The sequence below is a fragment of the Chanodichthys erythropterus genome, chromosome 22 (genome assembly GCF_024489055.1).
Source record: "Chanodichthys erythropterus isolate Z2021 chromosome 22, ASM2448905v1, whole genome shotgun sequence".
NCBI lineage: Eukaryota > Metazoa > Chordata > Actinopteri > Cypriniformes > Xenocyprididae > Chanodichthys > Chanodichthys erythropterus.
The window spans coordinates 19754285-19771749 of record NC_090242.1 but is presented as its reverse complement, the minus strand read 5'-3'; the positions used below and the strand labels follow the sequence as shown (position 1 = coordinate 19771749).

Genomic DNA, 17465 nt, shown 5'->3' with positions numbered 1-17465 from the left:
TGTGAGAGCATCTCCAGACTCTCTAGAAGTGGTGCAACAGAATGGTGCGTTCCCTTTCTCACTCTTTCTCTCTCCGTCTCTCAGTCACACACACACATGCTCATGGAGAAATGCGCATGCTCCCTGGACGCTCTTCTGCTCTCATTCAGTATGCACACACAGGCTTTCTCTCTCTCTATCCTACACTTCCACACTCACGCATGGAGAGCACTGAAGTGTAGAGCCACTCCCATCATTGATGTGTAAATCATTTGCTGTTTTCATGCATTTCTTATGCTGCAAGAGCCAATTCAATGCATCTCATCATTTGTAGTATTGCTATCAGTATTATTGTTTTGACATAATAGGCTATTACAAATGTTATTTAAAAAAGCATATATATATATATATATATATATATATATATATATATATATATATATATATATATATATATATATATATATCCCATTATCCCAATATATTCCCATTCATATTTAGATTTTTTTAGCCCAAAAGATTGTTGAGCTTCACAAAATAGAAAGTGGCTATAAAAAATTAAAAAAAGCTAAAGCATTGAAAATTACCATTTCCACTATCAGGGCAATAATTAAGAATTTCAAATAATGTTACGAATCTGCCTGGAAGAACACATGTGTCTATTTCATCCTAATGCACGGTGAGGAGGATAGGTTGAGTGGCCAAAGACTCTCCAACAATCACAGCTGGAGAATTGCAGAAAATAGTTGGGTCAGAAAGCCTAAAAAACAGCACCTACAGTACATCACCACATGTTGTTTGGGAGGGTTTCAAGAAAAATCCTTTCTGCTCTCATCCAAAAACAAACTCCATTCAGTTGTCAGACACTATTGGAACTTCAAACTGGACCGGCTTCTATGGTCAAATGAAAAAAAAAAGAGCTTTTTGGAGCAAACCCACCTGTGCAAACATGGATAAAAAGTACCCCATGAGTACAGTTAAATATACTGCTGGATCTTTAATTTTGTGGGCCTATTTTTCTGTCGGAGTTCCCGGACATCTTGTTCAGTCATATGGCATCATGGATCCTATCAAATACCAAAAGATAAAAAATTCAAAACCTGACCACCTCTGCTTGAAATCTTTTAAAGGTCCATGGTTGGATCTTCTAAATGATATGATTCAAACAAATTGTAGCAAGACATTCCTCGTGGGTTTTTTCCCCCACAAACCTTAAAGGGATAGTTCACCCAAAAATGAAAATTATCTCATGTTTTACTCTCAAATCTTTCTAGGAGTATATGATTATCTTCTTTCAAATAAACACAATCAGAGTTATATTAAAAAATATCCTGGCTCATCCAAGCTTTATAATGGTAGTGAATGGCGCACAAGATTTTTAAGCCCAAAAAAGCACATCCATCCATTATAAAAGTAATTCACACGACTCCAGGGGGTTAATTAAGTCCTTCTTCAGTGAATCAATGGGTTTTTGTAAGAAAAATACCTTCTTTTTTGTGGCATTTTTCATGCTATCACCATGAATGAAACTGAGAAATGTAGATCTTTTTTAAAGTGGATTTTACTTTTTATATAAATGTATATATTTAAATTATTACAAATTAAGGAAAAATAACTAATAAAACTAAATAGGTATACCATGATAAATCCCCCAAACTGCACAACTTTACAGTTAAAACATTAATAAAGTGAGTGATACTACTTCTGTTTAAAAAAGTTTTACTGTCTGGTTATATAAGCTAGTTGGACAGAAAAATGAATATTCTTGCCCAATGTAAAAGCACAGCAAGCAACATAGCATAACATAACTGATAAACCCATTAGCCTATTTTATTATTTGCCTACAGTATATATATATTATAACGAGATGAGTGATAGCTTCTTACATGCCTTTATCTATTTCACATTTCCTGACTTCCTTTTTCTCTTTTTTCCTAAACTGGGCTCCAGTGGCTTAGACCTTTTCTTTTTTTTTACCCATAATTTCAATTTGTGTTGATTTAGAACTTCTCCTGCACCCCTCATACATCATCTCTGAGTCCCTCCCGACCAGGTTAACCAGTTGTAGTTTTTTTCTTGCACGAGCGCCCCGTTGCACCCTCCGACAAGATGCCGTCCATGTTGCTCATGCATAAATCCGACACTGAGCTTAGGTGAGAGTAGACACCTCTTGCAGTTCAAACAAACAGGGCTGGGCAACAAACTCAATATGGATATTTTTTCTTACAAAAACCATTGTTTTGCTTCAGAAGGACTTTATTAACCCCCTGGATGTGGAATACTTTTATGATGGATGGATGCACTTTTTTGGGCTTTAAAATCTTGAGCACCATTCAGTACCATTATAAAGGATGGCTTGAAGGTGAGTAAATCATGGGGAAATTATTTATTTTTGGGTGAACACCATTAAATTTTTCACATTTGAAAATGAGGCTGTAAGACATACACTATATTTAATGGGTTAAACTTGCAAATTTCACTGTAACAAACCCAGATGTGAGATAGGACCATAAAACATTTAATCATTCAGCAGACGCTTTTATCCTTACAAATTAGGAGAACAGTAGAAGCAATCAAACCAACAATAGGGTGTTGTAAGTGCTGTGACAAGTCCCAGTTAGTCTAGCACAGTGCATGTTGACAAGTGTTGATGAAAAAGATGCATCTTTAGTTTCTTGAAAATGGCTAATGACTCAGCTGCTCAGCTTTAGTTAGGCAAGTCATTCCACCAACAGGGAACAGTCAAGGTAAAGGTCCATGAAAGTGATTTTGTACCTCTTTGGGGTGGCACCACAAGGCGCCATTTACTTGCAGAATGTCTATCTCTCACAGACTTGTGTTCATTTGTAAAATATTAAATATGGAGGCTATCTCCTTGCAATCAACACATGAGCCCTCTACTTTCATTATCTCTGTCTTTATGCAATCCATCTTGTTCTCCATATGCCACTCTGAAGCACACGTTGATACTGCCATCTCTTCCTACTACGATTTGTTTGCGTAACCTCAAGGAACAGAAAGGGAAAAAACAGTGGCGTTCCACTCCATTCATCCCGTAACCACACTAGACAAGGGAAATTAAGTTCACCCTCTCGGAAAATCACACAGTTGCATCAGATTTTAAGGCACACGGGGGTATTAAGAGGGATTAGACAGCGTGGTAGGCACATCCTGGCCATAGCCACTCTTTGCACTGAGGAAACAGGTCATGTTGGAGGCAAAAGAAATGTGTTACAGAATGTGTTACAGTCTCCTCTGCTCTGTTGCCAAGCAACCCCAGCTGCTCCCATACTGCTGCCTGCCCTCTTCCCCCTCCTCCCCATCCCCCTGCACTGGGGCAGTCCTCTACAAATGCATCAGTTTAAGATGGCATGTCTAGTCTCAAGGGAGGGGAGCGGGCCTGCACTTCCAGGATGATCGGACTGATAGGACAGTGCATTGCAACCACACCATCTGTCTGCATGCATCACCTGTAATTTCCTCACATGACACAAACACACCCTCTATTGGCTGGCGTGGCCTACTGTTCGGATTCTTTACTCTGATTGGTAGATGAGGATGTGAGGCAGTGTAAATGTAAATATAGAAAGATGGTGCCACCTTGTGTACAAGAACCATCATTGTTACTACAACTACTGCATATGAGAAACCTTTAGAAATGTAAGTGTAAATGTAACAATATTACTCACCTTATTTTGAGCACAGGATTGAATGACATCTCTTGCTGCTATGACTGACAGATGTCGCTGGATCCACAGCAGTTCAGTTTGTGACTGTCTGAGAAGCTGCTCTATATGTCAATCATTTGACCTCGCATCTCCTACCACACACAGTGAATTGGTCAGAAACAAAATACACAAAATGCACAAATATACAGTATGATACTTCTAAAAAGTACCTGGATGCATTGGTCACACTTGCCAAACTGTCAAGTATGAAATTATTGCATTAGATATTTAATGTCAGAACAAAATATGAATATACAGTCAGTATAAATAATGACATTTTCTCAGAACCTACCCTCTTTCTTCGCCATTTTTGCATTACGTTGTGTTTAACGTTAGTTTATTTATTTATTTTTGGTTTATCGCACCATATTGTGGGTCTATGTAGGCTATTTTAATCATTTGAATGGACTGATAAAGGGAGCTGTAAAATATTTTTAAGTACAATGTCGTTTTGACCATAATAATGTACCAAATCTAACTTGTATAAATATTACAGTAGCATAGAAAAACACTATACATACATGTATAGGTAAAATACAATTCCGAGCCTCCTGTATCTATTCTGTGATGCCAAAGACCCCGAAGTGTCCATCAGTTGTACCCTTCGAAATCCTTCATTCCGAATGGCTCTTTGAAGTGGCCAGTTTTGAGCACTTCGGTTCGGAACGACCCTTCAATGTGGCGGCCATGACTGTTTTCACTTCGATATGTCCCATTTGGAACGAACCATGAAACTTCTGCCGGTGTTACGAGATTTTTGGTTTCCGAAGGCAGAGCATACATGAATATTCATGAGTTTCCCAGACATGGCCTACGTGGTCTGTTTTTTTTCCTGGTCTTTTTTTTTTTTTTTTTTTGTTACCTTGTAAAGCTACATTTTTAAAATACGGAAATTAGTTTGGCTGTACTGCTCAGTCACTTGCAAAATAGTAAAAAACAACATGAAAAAGATTTGTGATGAAATGATTTTCCTGAAAAAAGTTGGTTTGGTTCTATTAAAATGAGCTATATGAAAACACCCTGACACGCCGCCTTGACCGCAGTGAGTAGAGGTGGCATGTGACCCAGGACAGTGAGGAGGAATACATCCATGATCTAGTATAAATTCCCGAATAACCTCTAAATTAAAGGTGCTATAGAGGATGTTTTGTTTTACACATTTTTGCAATATTACTTGAAACTGTCTTTACTAACTGATAAAAGACTATTTATTAGGTGCACTGAAAGGAATAATATCAATATGCATCATCTGTGCATGAGGTAGGGCCCTTAAAAACATCAGCCAATCGTTTGTGTGATCATCGTGTAAACGATTGGCCCTCTGGCTTGTCAATCACTGCCATTACGTTCCTTGTGAGAGACGTGGCGCTCCAGTAAGTTTCCACAATCCACAGGTGCCGCATGCAATGTTTTTGTCTTACCTTTGATGTCTTCTCTCTTCTTCTCTTACTCATTTTCATTTTTAGAGCAGCAGTGTGTTCTGTTACATTCTGTTACCACTAAAGTGCGGTCATATGCAAGTAAGACCTTGACATTTCAAGGTGTAACAAGGTGTAAATGTGAGAAAATGTCAGAAATTAAGAAGGGATAGAGAGAGACTGCCTGTTCTCCATGTTGAGTATCTATGCTGAATAATGCAGAATAAACCTGCTTTTCGTAACACAAACAGCAAAGACACAGAGTCATCTTCATCTCCTGCCGATCCCACAACAGTCACTACTTGCTGATTGTCCATATGGCAGAGTAAAGATGGACAGAGAAGAGTCAAAATGAGCAATGAGGAAATTAAATAGAAGCCCTTAGACAAAACATAGGTATATTTATGAATATAATGGTTTTGCTTTGTTTATAATACAGTAGATATAGGTAACATAAACATATAATAATGATGTAACAAGGATGGAGTCAAGTGATCTATATTTAGAAAAAACAAACCGGTCCCTGCTGAGCTATTATTTCTTTGTTGAGACTGCAGAATGATTAATATCTTTTTATTTGGATGTGGGATGAGACTCATTTTGTGTATTTGAACACATCAGCTCCTCCTGAGATTAGATGCTATAGGGTAAACCAGCTCCTTTGCAATGGACTGTTCTCCCTTGTCTGATATATTTAAACATCTGCAGTTCAGTTCTACAGTATTCTACACAACATGCAGGGATGGGCAGTATTTATGATACATGTATTTCAAATATGTATTTCAAATACAAAATAGTATTTTGTAATTTGTATTTGATAGGGTTGATGAAAATGGCTTTGTATTTTGTATCAAAATACTTTAATGTTTTGTATTTTTAAAATACTGTAAAATACTTTAAGAAGTACCTGATGACATCATAAAATTGCAGCCTCTGATTGGTGCTTACTCAGTAGTTTGCAGAGACTTGTTGAGATCAGAACAGAAAATTGATCCATATGGAAGAAGGTGGTGAAAGTAAGAAACATGCAGGCTGCCAGCTTTCCATCAATCTTTTGCATAAATTGCTATAATTTTTAACAGTTCATGTTAAGTTTTGGTGTTCGTTTGGGTAGCCTAGGCTAAATAGTTTACCAATTTACATTATGTTCTTGAAAACTATTATACCACGCAGCAGCCCTCTATATTTATGATTAACAATCAAATGATTAATTAGTTAGAAACTAGTTGCTGTGTATACAGGTGCCCTCAGTTGTCTTCTTATGAATGACTTGTTTGTCATTGAGTCAGTGTTGCTGATGCAAAGTAGGCCCTTCGTTACCAAACACCAACTAAATTAGGATACAATTATGGTTACTATAAAACTAACCTTCATCTGGGGAGATCAAAGGGATATGTGAATATTCGATCTGTTAAAGCCACAATATGTACATTTTTGCAGCTAAAGGTCACTCATTCAAAACAAAATCGAAGCTCGATGGCACCTTGATTTCACAAAATCATGGGAGGTGTAGTCTTCACGTCTACAGCCAGTGGAAAAGAATCGGGACAAGACTCGGGCAGAAATCATGTTCATGGATGAGATTATTAACATTACTGTAGTATGAAGCAGAGTAGGGCCGAGTGCTGTGAGAGCTGAACGAAGCCGCTGGAGCGATTGCTAATGAGAGACGAGCGCAACACACGTCTTGACAGCAGCTTTGAACTTTTATTATGTCACAGTTGCCACTTCCACTTCTTCTGCTCAAGCGTATGTGGGGTAAAGCAGCGCTGTCTTATCTTATTAGACACATTTGTGTGTTGAAAGTTGTTATAATGCTACTCTTTTGCGAAGAAATTTCATGCTCCCTTGTAAAAGAATTTTTTAGTATTTTTAAAATACAAAAATACAGTAGTTTATTTTGATACATGGTGTGGCTGCTGTATTTTGTAGTTTATTTTGATACACTTAAAATTAAGGTATTTGGTATTTTATTTTAAAATACATTTTGATGTATTTTTGGCCAACCCTGGCCATTTGAATAAATTCAGCTTCTTCTTTTTTTTCCCTGTGGATTATATGTAAACATCTTTTATTGGATTTAGTTCAGGAAAGAATGGGGGCCATTCAATGGTATCAATTCCTTCATCCTCCAGGAACTGCCTGCATACTCTCGCCACATGAGGCCGGGCACTGTCATGCACCAGGAGAAACCCAGGACCCACTGTACCAGCGTCGGGTCTGACAATGGGTCCAAGGATTTCATCCCAATACCTAATGGCAGTCAGGGTGCCATTGTATAGCCTGTAGAGGTCTGTACGTTTCTCCATGGATATATCTCCCCAGACCATCACTGACCCACCACCAAACTGGTTATGCTGAACGATGTTACAGGCAGCATAACATTCTTAATGGCTTCTCCAGACCCCTTCATGTCTGTCACGTGCTCAGGGTGAACCTGCTCTCAACTGTGAAAAGCACAGGGCGTCAGTGGCAGACCTGCCAATTCTGGTGTTCAATCACAAATGCCAATCCAGCTCCACAGCGTCGGGCAGTGAGCACAGGGTCCACTAGAGGACGTCGGGCCCTCAGGCCACCCTCATGAAGTCTGTTTCTGATTGTTTGGTCAGAGACATTCACACCAGTGGCCTGCTGGAGGTCATTTTGTAAGGCTCTGGCAGTGCTCATCCTGTTCCTCCTTGCATTGTGTGAACACGTGAAAACAACTGCCACAGGTAATTGGACATTATTTATTTATCTGACATTTTTATTTATCAGCACCCAAGGCTCTATGACTATAGCCACAATGGCGTACAGTATCTTTGGGTGGATTTCTGAGGCGGATTGGCAATGGCCATTAGGATTGTTTGTGATTTGGTCTTTGGCTACTTTTAGCCTTAAGATGTCTTGTGAATATGGCCACAGAACATTAGCATTCTGCTGAGCAAATTTAGTAGTGATTACAAGACTCATGTTTGCTGAAATTTTGGAGAGTGTTTAATTAGTACGAGTGAATTTCTCTGTTGAGAAGTTGGTCTGGTCCGGTTTAGTTCATTACAGTGTTGGCATGGTCAGCAACAGTAATGTCAATCAAATGTCCTGTGATATTGGAGCGAGTCTGCCACAGCACAGAGGAAATAACCTCTTGCTAACACCTCTCTCATTACCTCCGCCGGTCGAGATAGAAACATTTAAATGGGAGCTTCACACTGAGAAGTGTTTGTGGTTGTTACTGGCACCCCTGGGTCAGTCCACTCACTACCAGCAGCTGACTCATCTCGTTCTCTTCATTTCTGTCTTTGGCTCTGCAGGACAAGAATGGTTAGGAGTAGCCGAATGGGCCGAAGGAGGAAATGGCAAAGATTGAGCAACTGTTGAGCTTGCAAAGATAAACTCGTGCAGACAGAGAAGTCCAGGTGCCATATTCACAAAACATTTTATCTTACCACCAAGGGTTCTCCTAAATGGCAGTAAAAGTTTTTTAGCTAAGAGTTTTCTCTTAAAACCTCTTCACAAAGCTGCTGAGACCAACATTTACTAAGGAATAGAGAGAAGTCTTAAGCTAGGAGTAAGGGCGGGATTAACCTCGTTGCTACGGACTATGCACACATTGATTGGCTGATGGAGGAGGAGTCTCTGTCAGCAATATAATCATAGAAATATGTTGCCATATTCAAATAAAGGTTTTAAAATGTAGGCTAAGTGTCATTAATTAATTAAACTAGTACAATATATATATATATATATGTTCAGCTAATTTTCATCCTCTTACATCTGCATCTCGAGAGAATTCAATTACACTTATTATATATTTTTCATTCTATTCGATCGTTTGTTGTAAGTGTGAACTAGTGAAAACAACTGCCATAGGTAATCGGACATTTATTTATTTATTAAATATTTTTGCCATTTTATGGTAGATTCAAATCTATAAATCAAAATAAATCAAAATATGTATTGCATTTATGAAGAAGGTTCAGCACCAAAGGCTTTATCGCTATTGCCTCAATGGTGTACAGCGGATTGGCAGCAACGGCCATTAGGATTATTTGTGATTTGGTCTTAGTGACTTAGGAGTCCTCTTGACTACTCCTAACGCTTCACAGATTTAGGAGCGCTAAAATGCTTTGTGAAATACTCTTAGAGCAAAAATTAGGACTGACGGCCATTATTTTTTTAAAGTGTTTAAAAATAAATGCATAAATAAATAAAAACACATGAATTAATAAGTATGCAAAAAAGTAAAAAAATAAATAAATGCATAAATAAAAATAAACAAATAAATAATATATACACACACATATATTTTGATATTACATTTTTTTGATTACTTTTGATTTTAAGAAGATTAGTTTGTGTTATTTTGTATGAGTAAACATTCAAGATCTCAATCTACTGTTGAATTTTTTTTTATGTTCTCATATGCATTTTGTATTAAATTTCCTCTTTCCTCTTGAGCTTTTTTTTCCATTTGCACATGCTAATTTGGCATAGCGAGATTGCTAGCTAGTAAGCTGCAGGTGTGGGATTTCACTGACGCTGTCAGGCACTACTGAACGACTCGACAGAGGGCATTGAGAGTCTCTCTTCCTTTATATAAAACTCTCAGGCAGAGTGATACAGTGTAAGAGAGCTCAGGTACAATCCCAGCAATACCACAATACCTAGAGTGTTTTAACATGCTTCCCCAATTATGCTACTAATTACTCAACAGATCCCTTAAGATCTCAGCAGAGGAGGGTTTAACAACAAAAACAGCATTGCCAGCCACTTATTACTAAACAGATTATTTTCATACGAACATTGAACTACTATTATGTCTAGACATGGAGACATCAAGAATCAGCATATAAATCTCAACAACGGTGACATGCTTCATGCTGCAATGCATACTGGGAGCCATCATAGTATAAAACTCATCCACTGCTCCCAGAATGCATTGCAGCATGAAGCAGTTGTTGACATTTATACACTGATTCTTGATGTCTCTGTGTGTCTAGACATGGTAGTAGTTCAAAATGTTTTATTGCAAAATATGTTTTTTTTTTTTTTTAAATCTATATATACACTACCGTTCAAAAGTTTGGGATCATTAAGATTTTTAATGTCTTTAAAAGAAGTTTCTTCTGCTCACCAAGGCTGCATTTATTTAATTAAAAATACAGTCAGTAATATTGTGAAATATTATTACAATTTAAAATAACTGTTTTCTATTTGAAAATGTAATTTATTCCAGTGATGCAAAGCTGAATTTCCAGCATCATTACTCCAGTCTTCAGTGTCACATGATCCTTCAGAAATCATTATAATATGCTGATCTGCTGCTCAAGAAACATTTATTGTGCACAGATGTACAAAATATTTGTGTACAAATTTTTTTTTCAGGATTCTTTGATGAATAGAAAGTTCAAAAGAACAGCATTTGAAATATAATCTTTTGTATACATTTTAAATGTCTTTACTGTCACTTTTGATTGATTTAATGCATCCTTGCAACCTTTAAATTCTTCTCAAAAAAATAAAAATTCTTACTGACCCCAAACTTTTAAACGGTAGTGTATAATGTTACGAAAGCTTTGTATTTCAGAGAAATGCTGTTCTTTTGAACTTTATTCATCAAGGAATCCTGAAAACAAAGTATACAACTGTTTTTAACATTGATAATAATAATAATAAATGTTTCTTGAGCAGCAAATGATCATATTAAAATGATTTCTGAAGGATCATGTGACACTGAAGACTGGAGTAATGATGCTGAAATTTCAGCTTTTCCAACACAGAAATAAATTACATTTTATATTATTCCAATAGAAAACAGTTATTTTAAATTGTAATAATATTTCACAATATTACTGTTTTTACTGTATTTGCAATCTTGGTGAGCAGACAAAACTTCTTTTAAAAATATTAAAAATCTTACCGATCCCAAACTTTTGAACGGTAGTGTATATACCAATTGAGCAGATATTACAAACATTCCATGTCAGATATTTATGGAATGTACATGCATGTCTGACAGATTTTGATAACTGGATTGTTTTGCATGTGATGGGTGACATGATGAAAGAATGTTTAGAAGTTTGACAATTTCACTGAGAATCAACTCATCAGTTTTGATTAACAGATTAAATGTTGATTAAAACACATCAATAATATATTCAAATATGAATAAAAAGTAATTTGAGAACTGAGCCAAAGCAAATGAGAAAAACTGTCTTTATAAAGACTTTATGGCTTTATTTCTTCCGCGGAATAAGATATTTTAAAGAATGTTTTTGCCTTACAATGATTATCAGTGCTGTTTAATTTGTTCCACAGAAGAAAGTAGGTCATAGAGGTTTGGAATGACATTAGGTTGAGTAAATGATGACAGAATTTTCATTTTTGGGTGAACCAAGTTACACCAAAGCAATACTCAACAACCAATATACATACTAATAAAAGTAAACACAAGAAACAAAAGTTAAATGTACGAAACTCTAATTGAGCTTTTACATTAGCTAGATTTACATGCACCTAAATAATTTGTTTATGGTCAGATTGATGAGTCAATCGGAATGAAAAACCTTTAAGTAAACACCTCAATCAATTCGATTGAGCTCGATCCTAATGAAATTTCAATTAGATTGAAAGAGGATGGTGTAGGCCTGAAATAAATTAATCAACAGGTACTGACCTTTTTTAAAAAAAAAAAAAAAAAAACTCAAAATCAAAATTAGTGCATGTAAACATACCTATTGAGACTCGGTCATATTGCATCAGAAAATACCTGCTAGTGCTATCTGAGAGCAAGCTTAATCATTAACCATGTAAGCAGAAACAAATGAGAACCGTTTGCTTGTAAATGGGCTGAGAAAATCCAACAGACAAATCAAAAGGATCTGATCAGCAAAACATTCAGGCCATGCAACAATCTGCGACAAGTAGGATTTTTCTAGTAAATGCAAGGTGCATGAATCCCTCATATTCATAGAACACAAAAGCACCTTCGAGTAGCATATGTTCAAAGTTCAAGACTGGTTCAAGAGCCCTCATTGGTCTTTGGTTTCGCTCTGCGCATGAATGAAGGCAGGATATGCCAGGACGTCTTGTAATCACGAGCTTGTTCGAAGTTCTTTTTCCCTTGATCTACATAATTTCCAGCTTTCAACACAGTCTTTGCTATGTTGTTTGCCATTTCACCCTGTAAAAAAAGTAAAACAAAAAAAAAAAACTTTAAATAATCCCAAGGCAGTTTCATGTACATTTTTCTAATAATTAAATGTTATTTGATAACTTCAATGAAGCATATGTGTAAATCAGCTATTTTTATTAGATAAAGCACTGAAAATTTCATTTCTAACTGTGTATTAAGTTATTGATCATTTATTGAACCCTCCAGCAAGCTGACAGTACCTGACTGTTGACTAACACAGCTATATCCATAAACATGTTTTGCAGATCTCGAATGCTGGCCTCCAGACAGAGAATATCCTTATGCCGTGACTCGATCTCGTTCAGTGTTTGCCCCGTGATGCAGGAGCCAGAGTTGATCTATACATACAAAGAGTTACCTTAATATTTGAGGAAGTTTATGTGAAAAAGTGCGTTCAGCTGTCTGTTAACGCTGCAAAACTTACATTGGAGGTAAAAACAGCATGGTTTTTACTTTGTAGCAATACCTCTGTCTCCTCCCCAGTGATGACTCTGCCACCTTTAGGAAAAAAAAAAAAGTTTGATTTCTTAATACACTACCATTTAAAAGTTTGGGATAATTTACAATTAAAAAATAATTTTACAATTTAAAAAAACTGTTTTCTATTTTACAACATTTTATATTGTAAATTATTCCAGTGACAGCAAAGCTGAAATTTCAGCATCATTACACCAGCCTTCAGTGTCACATGATCCTTCAGAAATCATTCTAATATGCTGATTTGGTGCTCAAGTAACACTTATTATTCTCAATGTTGAAGGCAGTTGTGCTGCTTAATATTTTTGTGGAAACCATGGAACTTTTTAAAGGATTCTTTGTTAAATAAAAAGATCAAAAGAACAACATGTATTTCAAAACAGAAATCTCTTGAAACATTATATGTCTTTAGATCAATTTAATGTATCCTTACTGAAAAAAGAATGAATTTATTTATTTAATAATTATTGACTCCAAACTTGTGAACTTATTACATTTATGACTGATTCTAAATTACATTAAAGAGTTAGTTCACCCAAAAATGAAAATAATGTCATTAATTACTCACCCTCATGCCATTCCACACCCGTAAGACCTTCATTCATCTTCGGAACACAAATTACTACAAGATATTTTTGAAGAAATCCAATGGCTCAGTGAGGCCTCCATTGCCAGCAATGTCACTGCACCTCTCAAGATCCATAAAGGTACTAAAAACATATTTAAATCAGTTCATGTGACTAGTGGTTCTACCTTAATATTATAAAGTGACAATAAAAAAATAAGGCAAAAAAAATGACTTTTCAACAATATCTAGTGATAGCCAATTTCAAAACACTGCTCCGGAGCATTACAAATCTTTTGTTTCCAATCACGTATTGGAATAGATAATCACGTATCTAAACTGCTGAAATCATGTGACTTTGGCGCTCCGAACCACTGATTCGATTTGTAAAGCTCTAAAGCAGGGTTTTGAAATCGGCCATCATTAGATATTGTTGAAAAGTTGTTATTTTGGGTTTTTTTGGCACACAAAAAGTATTCTCATCGCTTTATAATATTAAGGTAAAACCACTGTCTTTACATGAACTGTTTTAAATATATCTTTATTACCTTTCTGGATCTTGAGAGGTGCAGTGAAATTGCTGGCAATAGAGGCCTCACTGAGCCATCGGATTTCATAAAAAATATCTTAATTTGTATTCTGAAGATGAACGAAGGTCTTACGGGTGTAGAACGACGTGAGGGTGAATAATAAATGATATTATTTTCATTTTTGGGTGAACTAACCCTCGAAGAACACTACATATTTATTAAATTTTTTACTAGAGATTACTAGAATTTTTTACAAAAATGATTGATTAAATTTCAAGGCTACATACTACTGTACAACTAGAGCAGAAACGTACAAATAGCAATGAGCTGTTGTCACCAAAGACATTTAAACTTGAGTTGTTAATACATGTTCACTCACTGATCTCCAGCTGTCTTTGTATCTGCTCTTTACTCCTTGTCCGGAAAGATAACAGTTCTTGGTTGTACATACTCATTATTTCTGCAAACCTCAGTGAAAGTACTGTGTGCTATTGATTAACAACATAAATGGGAAAAAATTAATAAAACAAACACCTAAAGAATAATACTGAATTTATAATACAGTAAAGGTTGACATCTCACCTGAGTACTTTGAATGCGGCAGTAGACTGAGCTGGGGTTTGCATTTTCATACTCTGAAGCTTTTCCTTCTAAATCTAAAAGGTTTTTTTAATGTGAAACAAAATATTTAGAGACAAAAATATTACAATCTTCAGTGTATTGTTCAAGGCATTGTACCAAGGATGAAGTTGAACCAGACAAAGATAAATATAGATATAAATGCTTTCTTTCAGAGAGATATAAAGCCAGGATTAGCAGAATGTTTATTGGAGAAGATAAAGGGGATATAGCTTACACATTTCCTAGTAAACAATAAAGAAGAGGAAATGAATTTGTCCAAATGGCAAACTGGTACAAGCAAGCTTCATTATTTGAAAGTCAAATTAGGCTATGCCTTAAAATCATTCGGGCTGGTCTGGGGCAAAAATTTGGCCATGGACAAATTCAGCACACCCGGCCCTCGATTTCTACTATGAATAGGTTTTCCTGGGGTCAGGGCCTTAAATTGGAGTAAATAAATTAATAAATAAAACAGGATGAAAGCAAATAATAATAAATATTACTGAATATACCGCTAAATAAATATTTCCTTATTTGTCACATTTGACAGTAAGCACTGATTTGAAGCTTGGATGCCAGAAAGTAAATTTAATGCTATTAACATTTGTGAGGAAAAAAAATTACACCCAATTTATGAAAGACACTGATATTGATCTTTAATCAGGCTCTTGATTTAACATTTAAAGGAACACTCCACGTTTTTTGAAAATAGGCTCATTTTCCAACTCCCCTAGAGTTAAACAGTTGAGTTTTACCGTTTTCGAATCCATTCAGCCGATCTCCGGTTCTGGCGGTACCACTTTTAGCATAGCTTAGCAAAGTTCATTGAATCTGATTAGACCGTTAGCATCGCGCTTAAAAATGACCAAAGAGTTTCGATATTTTTCCTATTTAAAACTTGAGTCTTCTGTAGTTAAATCGTGTACTAAGACCGACAGAAAATGAAAAGTTGCGATTTTCTAGGCTGATATGGTTAGGAACTATACTCTCATTCAGGCGTAATAATCAAGGAACTTTGCTGCCGTTCCATGGCTGCAGCAGTGCAATGACATTACGCAGCACCCGTGAGCCCCTGCTTGCACAGGGAACGTGCCTTGCAACCATGGAGACGTATGTGAGAGACGCTGCGTAATATCATTGCACTGCTGCAGCCATGATACGGCAGCAAAGTTCCTTGATTATTATAACTTAAATTAAAAATTAATTCAAATGAAACATGTAAGGGATGTCTCTCTCACTTCACCTTTTTCCTGATAGCCCGTACATGCCTGATTACATTAATTCTGCAGCAAAAAAAAAAAAAAAAACAAAACAAAAAAATCAATTTAGTTACCTTTTAATTTAACCCGGATTAAATCTGCTGTCTGCTTGATGTCATTGCTAAACTGCTCAAGTTCATCTCTCGCATCTGTTAATAAGATTAGACACAAAAATGCAAAAGTAAAATGACTGCACAAAACATTTTTGTTTAATACTGTAGTAAATATTGTAAATATTCAGGCTTTCCATGCCTTTTGAACAATGAAATTCCTGATTAATGGATGTGTAATATAATATATATATATATATATATATATATATATATATATATATATATATATATATATATATATTAATAGATTATATTATTATATTTCATATTTTTGATCTGAGTGTAACATTTCATGGCCTGGAAATCATAATTTTTAAATTTCCTAATTTTTCCAGGTTTTCTGTAACTGTGGGAACCCTACACCCTTTCAGACACCAAAGTGCTAAATGCAATTTGGAAGGACATAAAAACAATGTGCAATGTACTCACATGTAGGTGGGTTGATTTGTGTCAGAATGGTAGCATGCCTAAGCTTCACTTCTCCAACACAGAGGGAAATTCTCTCGATAAGTTTTTGAACCTCATCAACCTGTACACGTCAAAATGACTAAAATGATTCTTCATGTTTTCGTTTAAAAAAGAGAGTTCAACAGTTCTTATCCGCTTGTTACGTCGTGACCAGAGCCGTTGAAAAATTATTTAACGGCTCTGGTCGTGACGTAAAGAACGCCGTTTCCGGGTCCAAGCCTCGACTCGTTTCACTTGAGAATGCCATCGACGGCCGTTTATGAGCGCTATTTATTCATATTAAACATCAATCATTTAAAAAAGTTAAACATTTTAAATACTTACAGTCTACACAACAGTCTCCGTGCTCACAGCGTCACAGATATTAATATTTTAATGATTTATAAAAGATGAATCATTGTCTGGCCATCTGGAATTTTGATATGGAGATAAAGGTTGTAATTATATATTTTTTGTAGTATTACACCATATCGTGTATGTATATTAGCACCATTTGTTGTTTTCTTGTGGTATGAGATAGAGCGTTAGGACCCGGAAGCGCTGCCGCGTGACGTCAGACTTAACAACCGGATAGTTCTACACATCAAACCAAACACAAGAGCACTATGATACAAACCTTAGGAAGGAATTCCTCTAGGAAAGCATTGGACTCCCCAGGAGTAATTGTGGTGTCATTGCAGCGCTGCTTACAAAACAAATAAAAATGAGTCACGGAGACAAAATATTTTTAGCGTATGCAAACTTTGTTTTAACAGAAAACATGATAGCCTAAAAGTCAATACTGGCTAGTCATAAGGCACCAATGCAAATATATGTCATCAAGCTGTATAAGAGAGTGAAAGTATAAAACGTAAATTATTATCATTAATATTTTTAATATAATTAACATGAATTAAGGAAATGATTGAAGTCTTACGGCTGTTAAATCGCCAAGACGGTCCTTCATTTTAGCTTCAAAGTCGATTCTAACCCGTTACGCACAGGATGAGAGAATGACTCGTTGGTTTAAACTAACGTGAACAAATCGTTCTTTTGAGTTGAATATTTTTCAAAGAATCATTTGAAATAATTCACAAAAACGGTCTGAACAGTTGAGATGAAATATACACGAACTACACAAAAGAATCGATTCG

At 35.9% G+C, this 17465-nt stretch overlaps 1 protein-coding gene across 1 annotated transcript; it reads right to left on the bottom strand.

Annotated features, from left to right (window-relative positions):
* Positions 1 to 10536: 10536 nt before the first annotated feature.
* stx2a (syntaxin 2a) lies at positions 10537 to 17460 on the bottom strand. Its single transcript, XM_067375269.1, has 9 exons — positions 17249 to 17460; positions 16949 to 17014; positions 16294 to 16393; positions 15826 to 15900; positions 14454 to 14527; positions 14251 to 14359; positions 12724 to 12797; positions 12500 to 12637; positions 10537 to 12287 (listed from the first exon to the last, which is right to left on the bottom strand). The coding sequence occupies exons 1-9, from the start codon at positions 17276 to 17278 to the stop codon at positions 12126 to 12128; spliced, it is 828 nt and encodes a 275-aa protein (XP_067231370.1). The 5' UTR covers positions 17279 to 17460; the 3' UTR covers positions 10537 to 12125.
* Between the last annotated feature and the right edge of the window lie 5 nt (positions 17461 to 17465).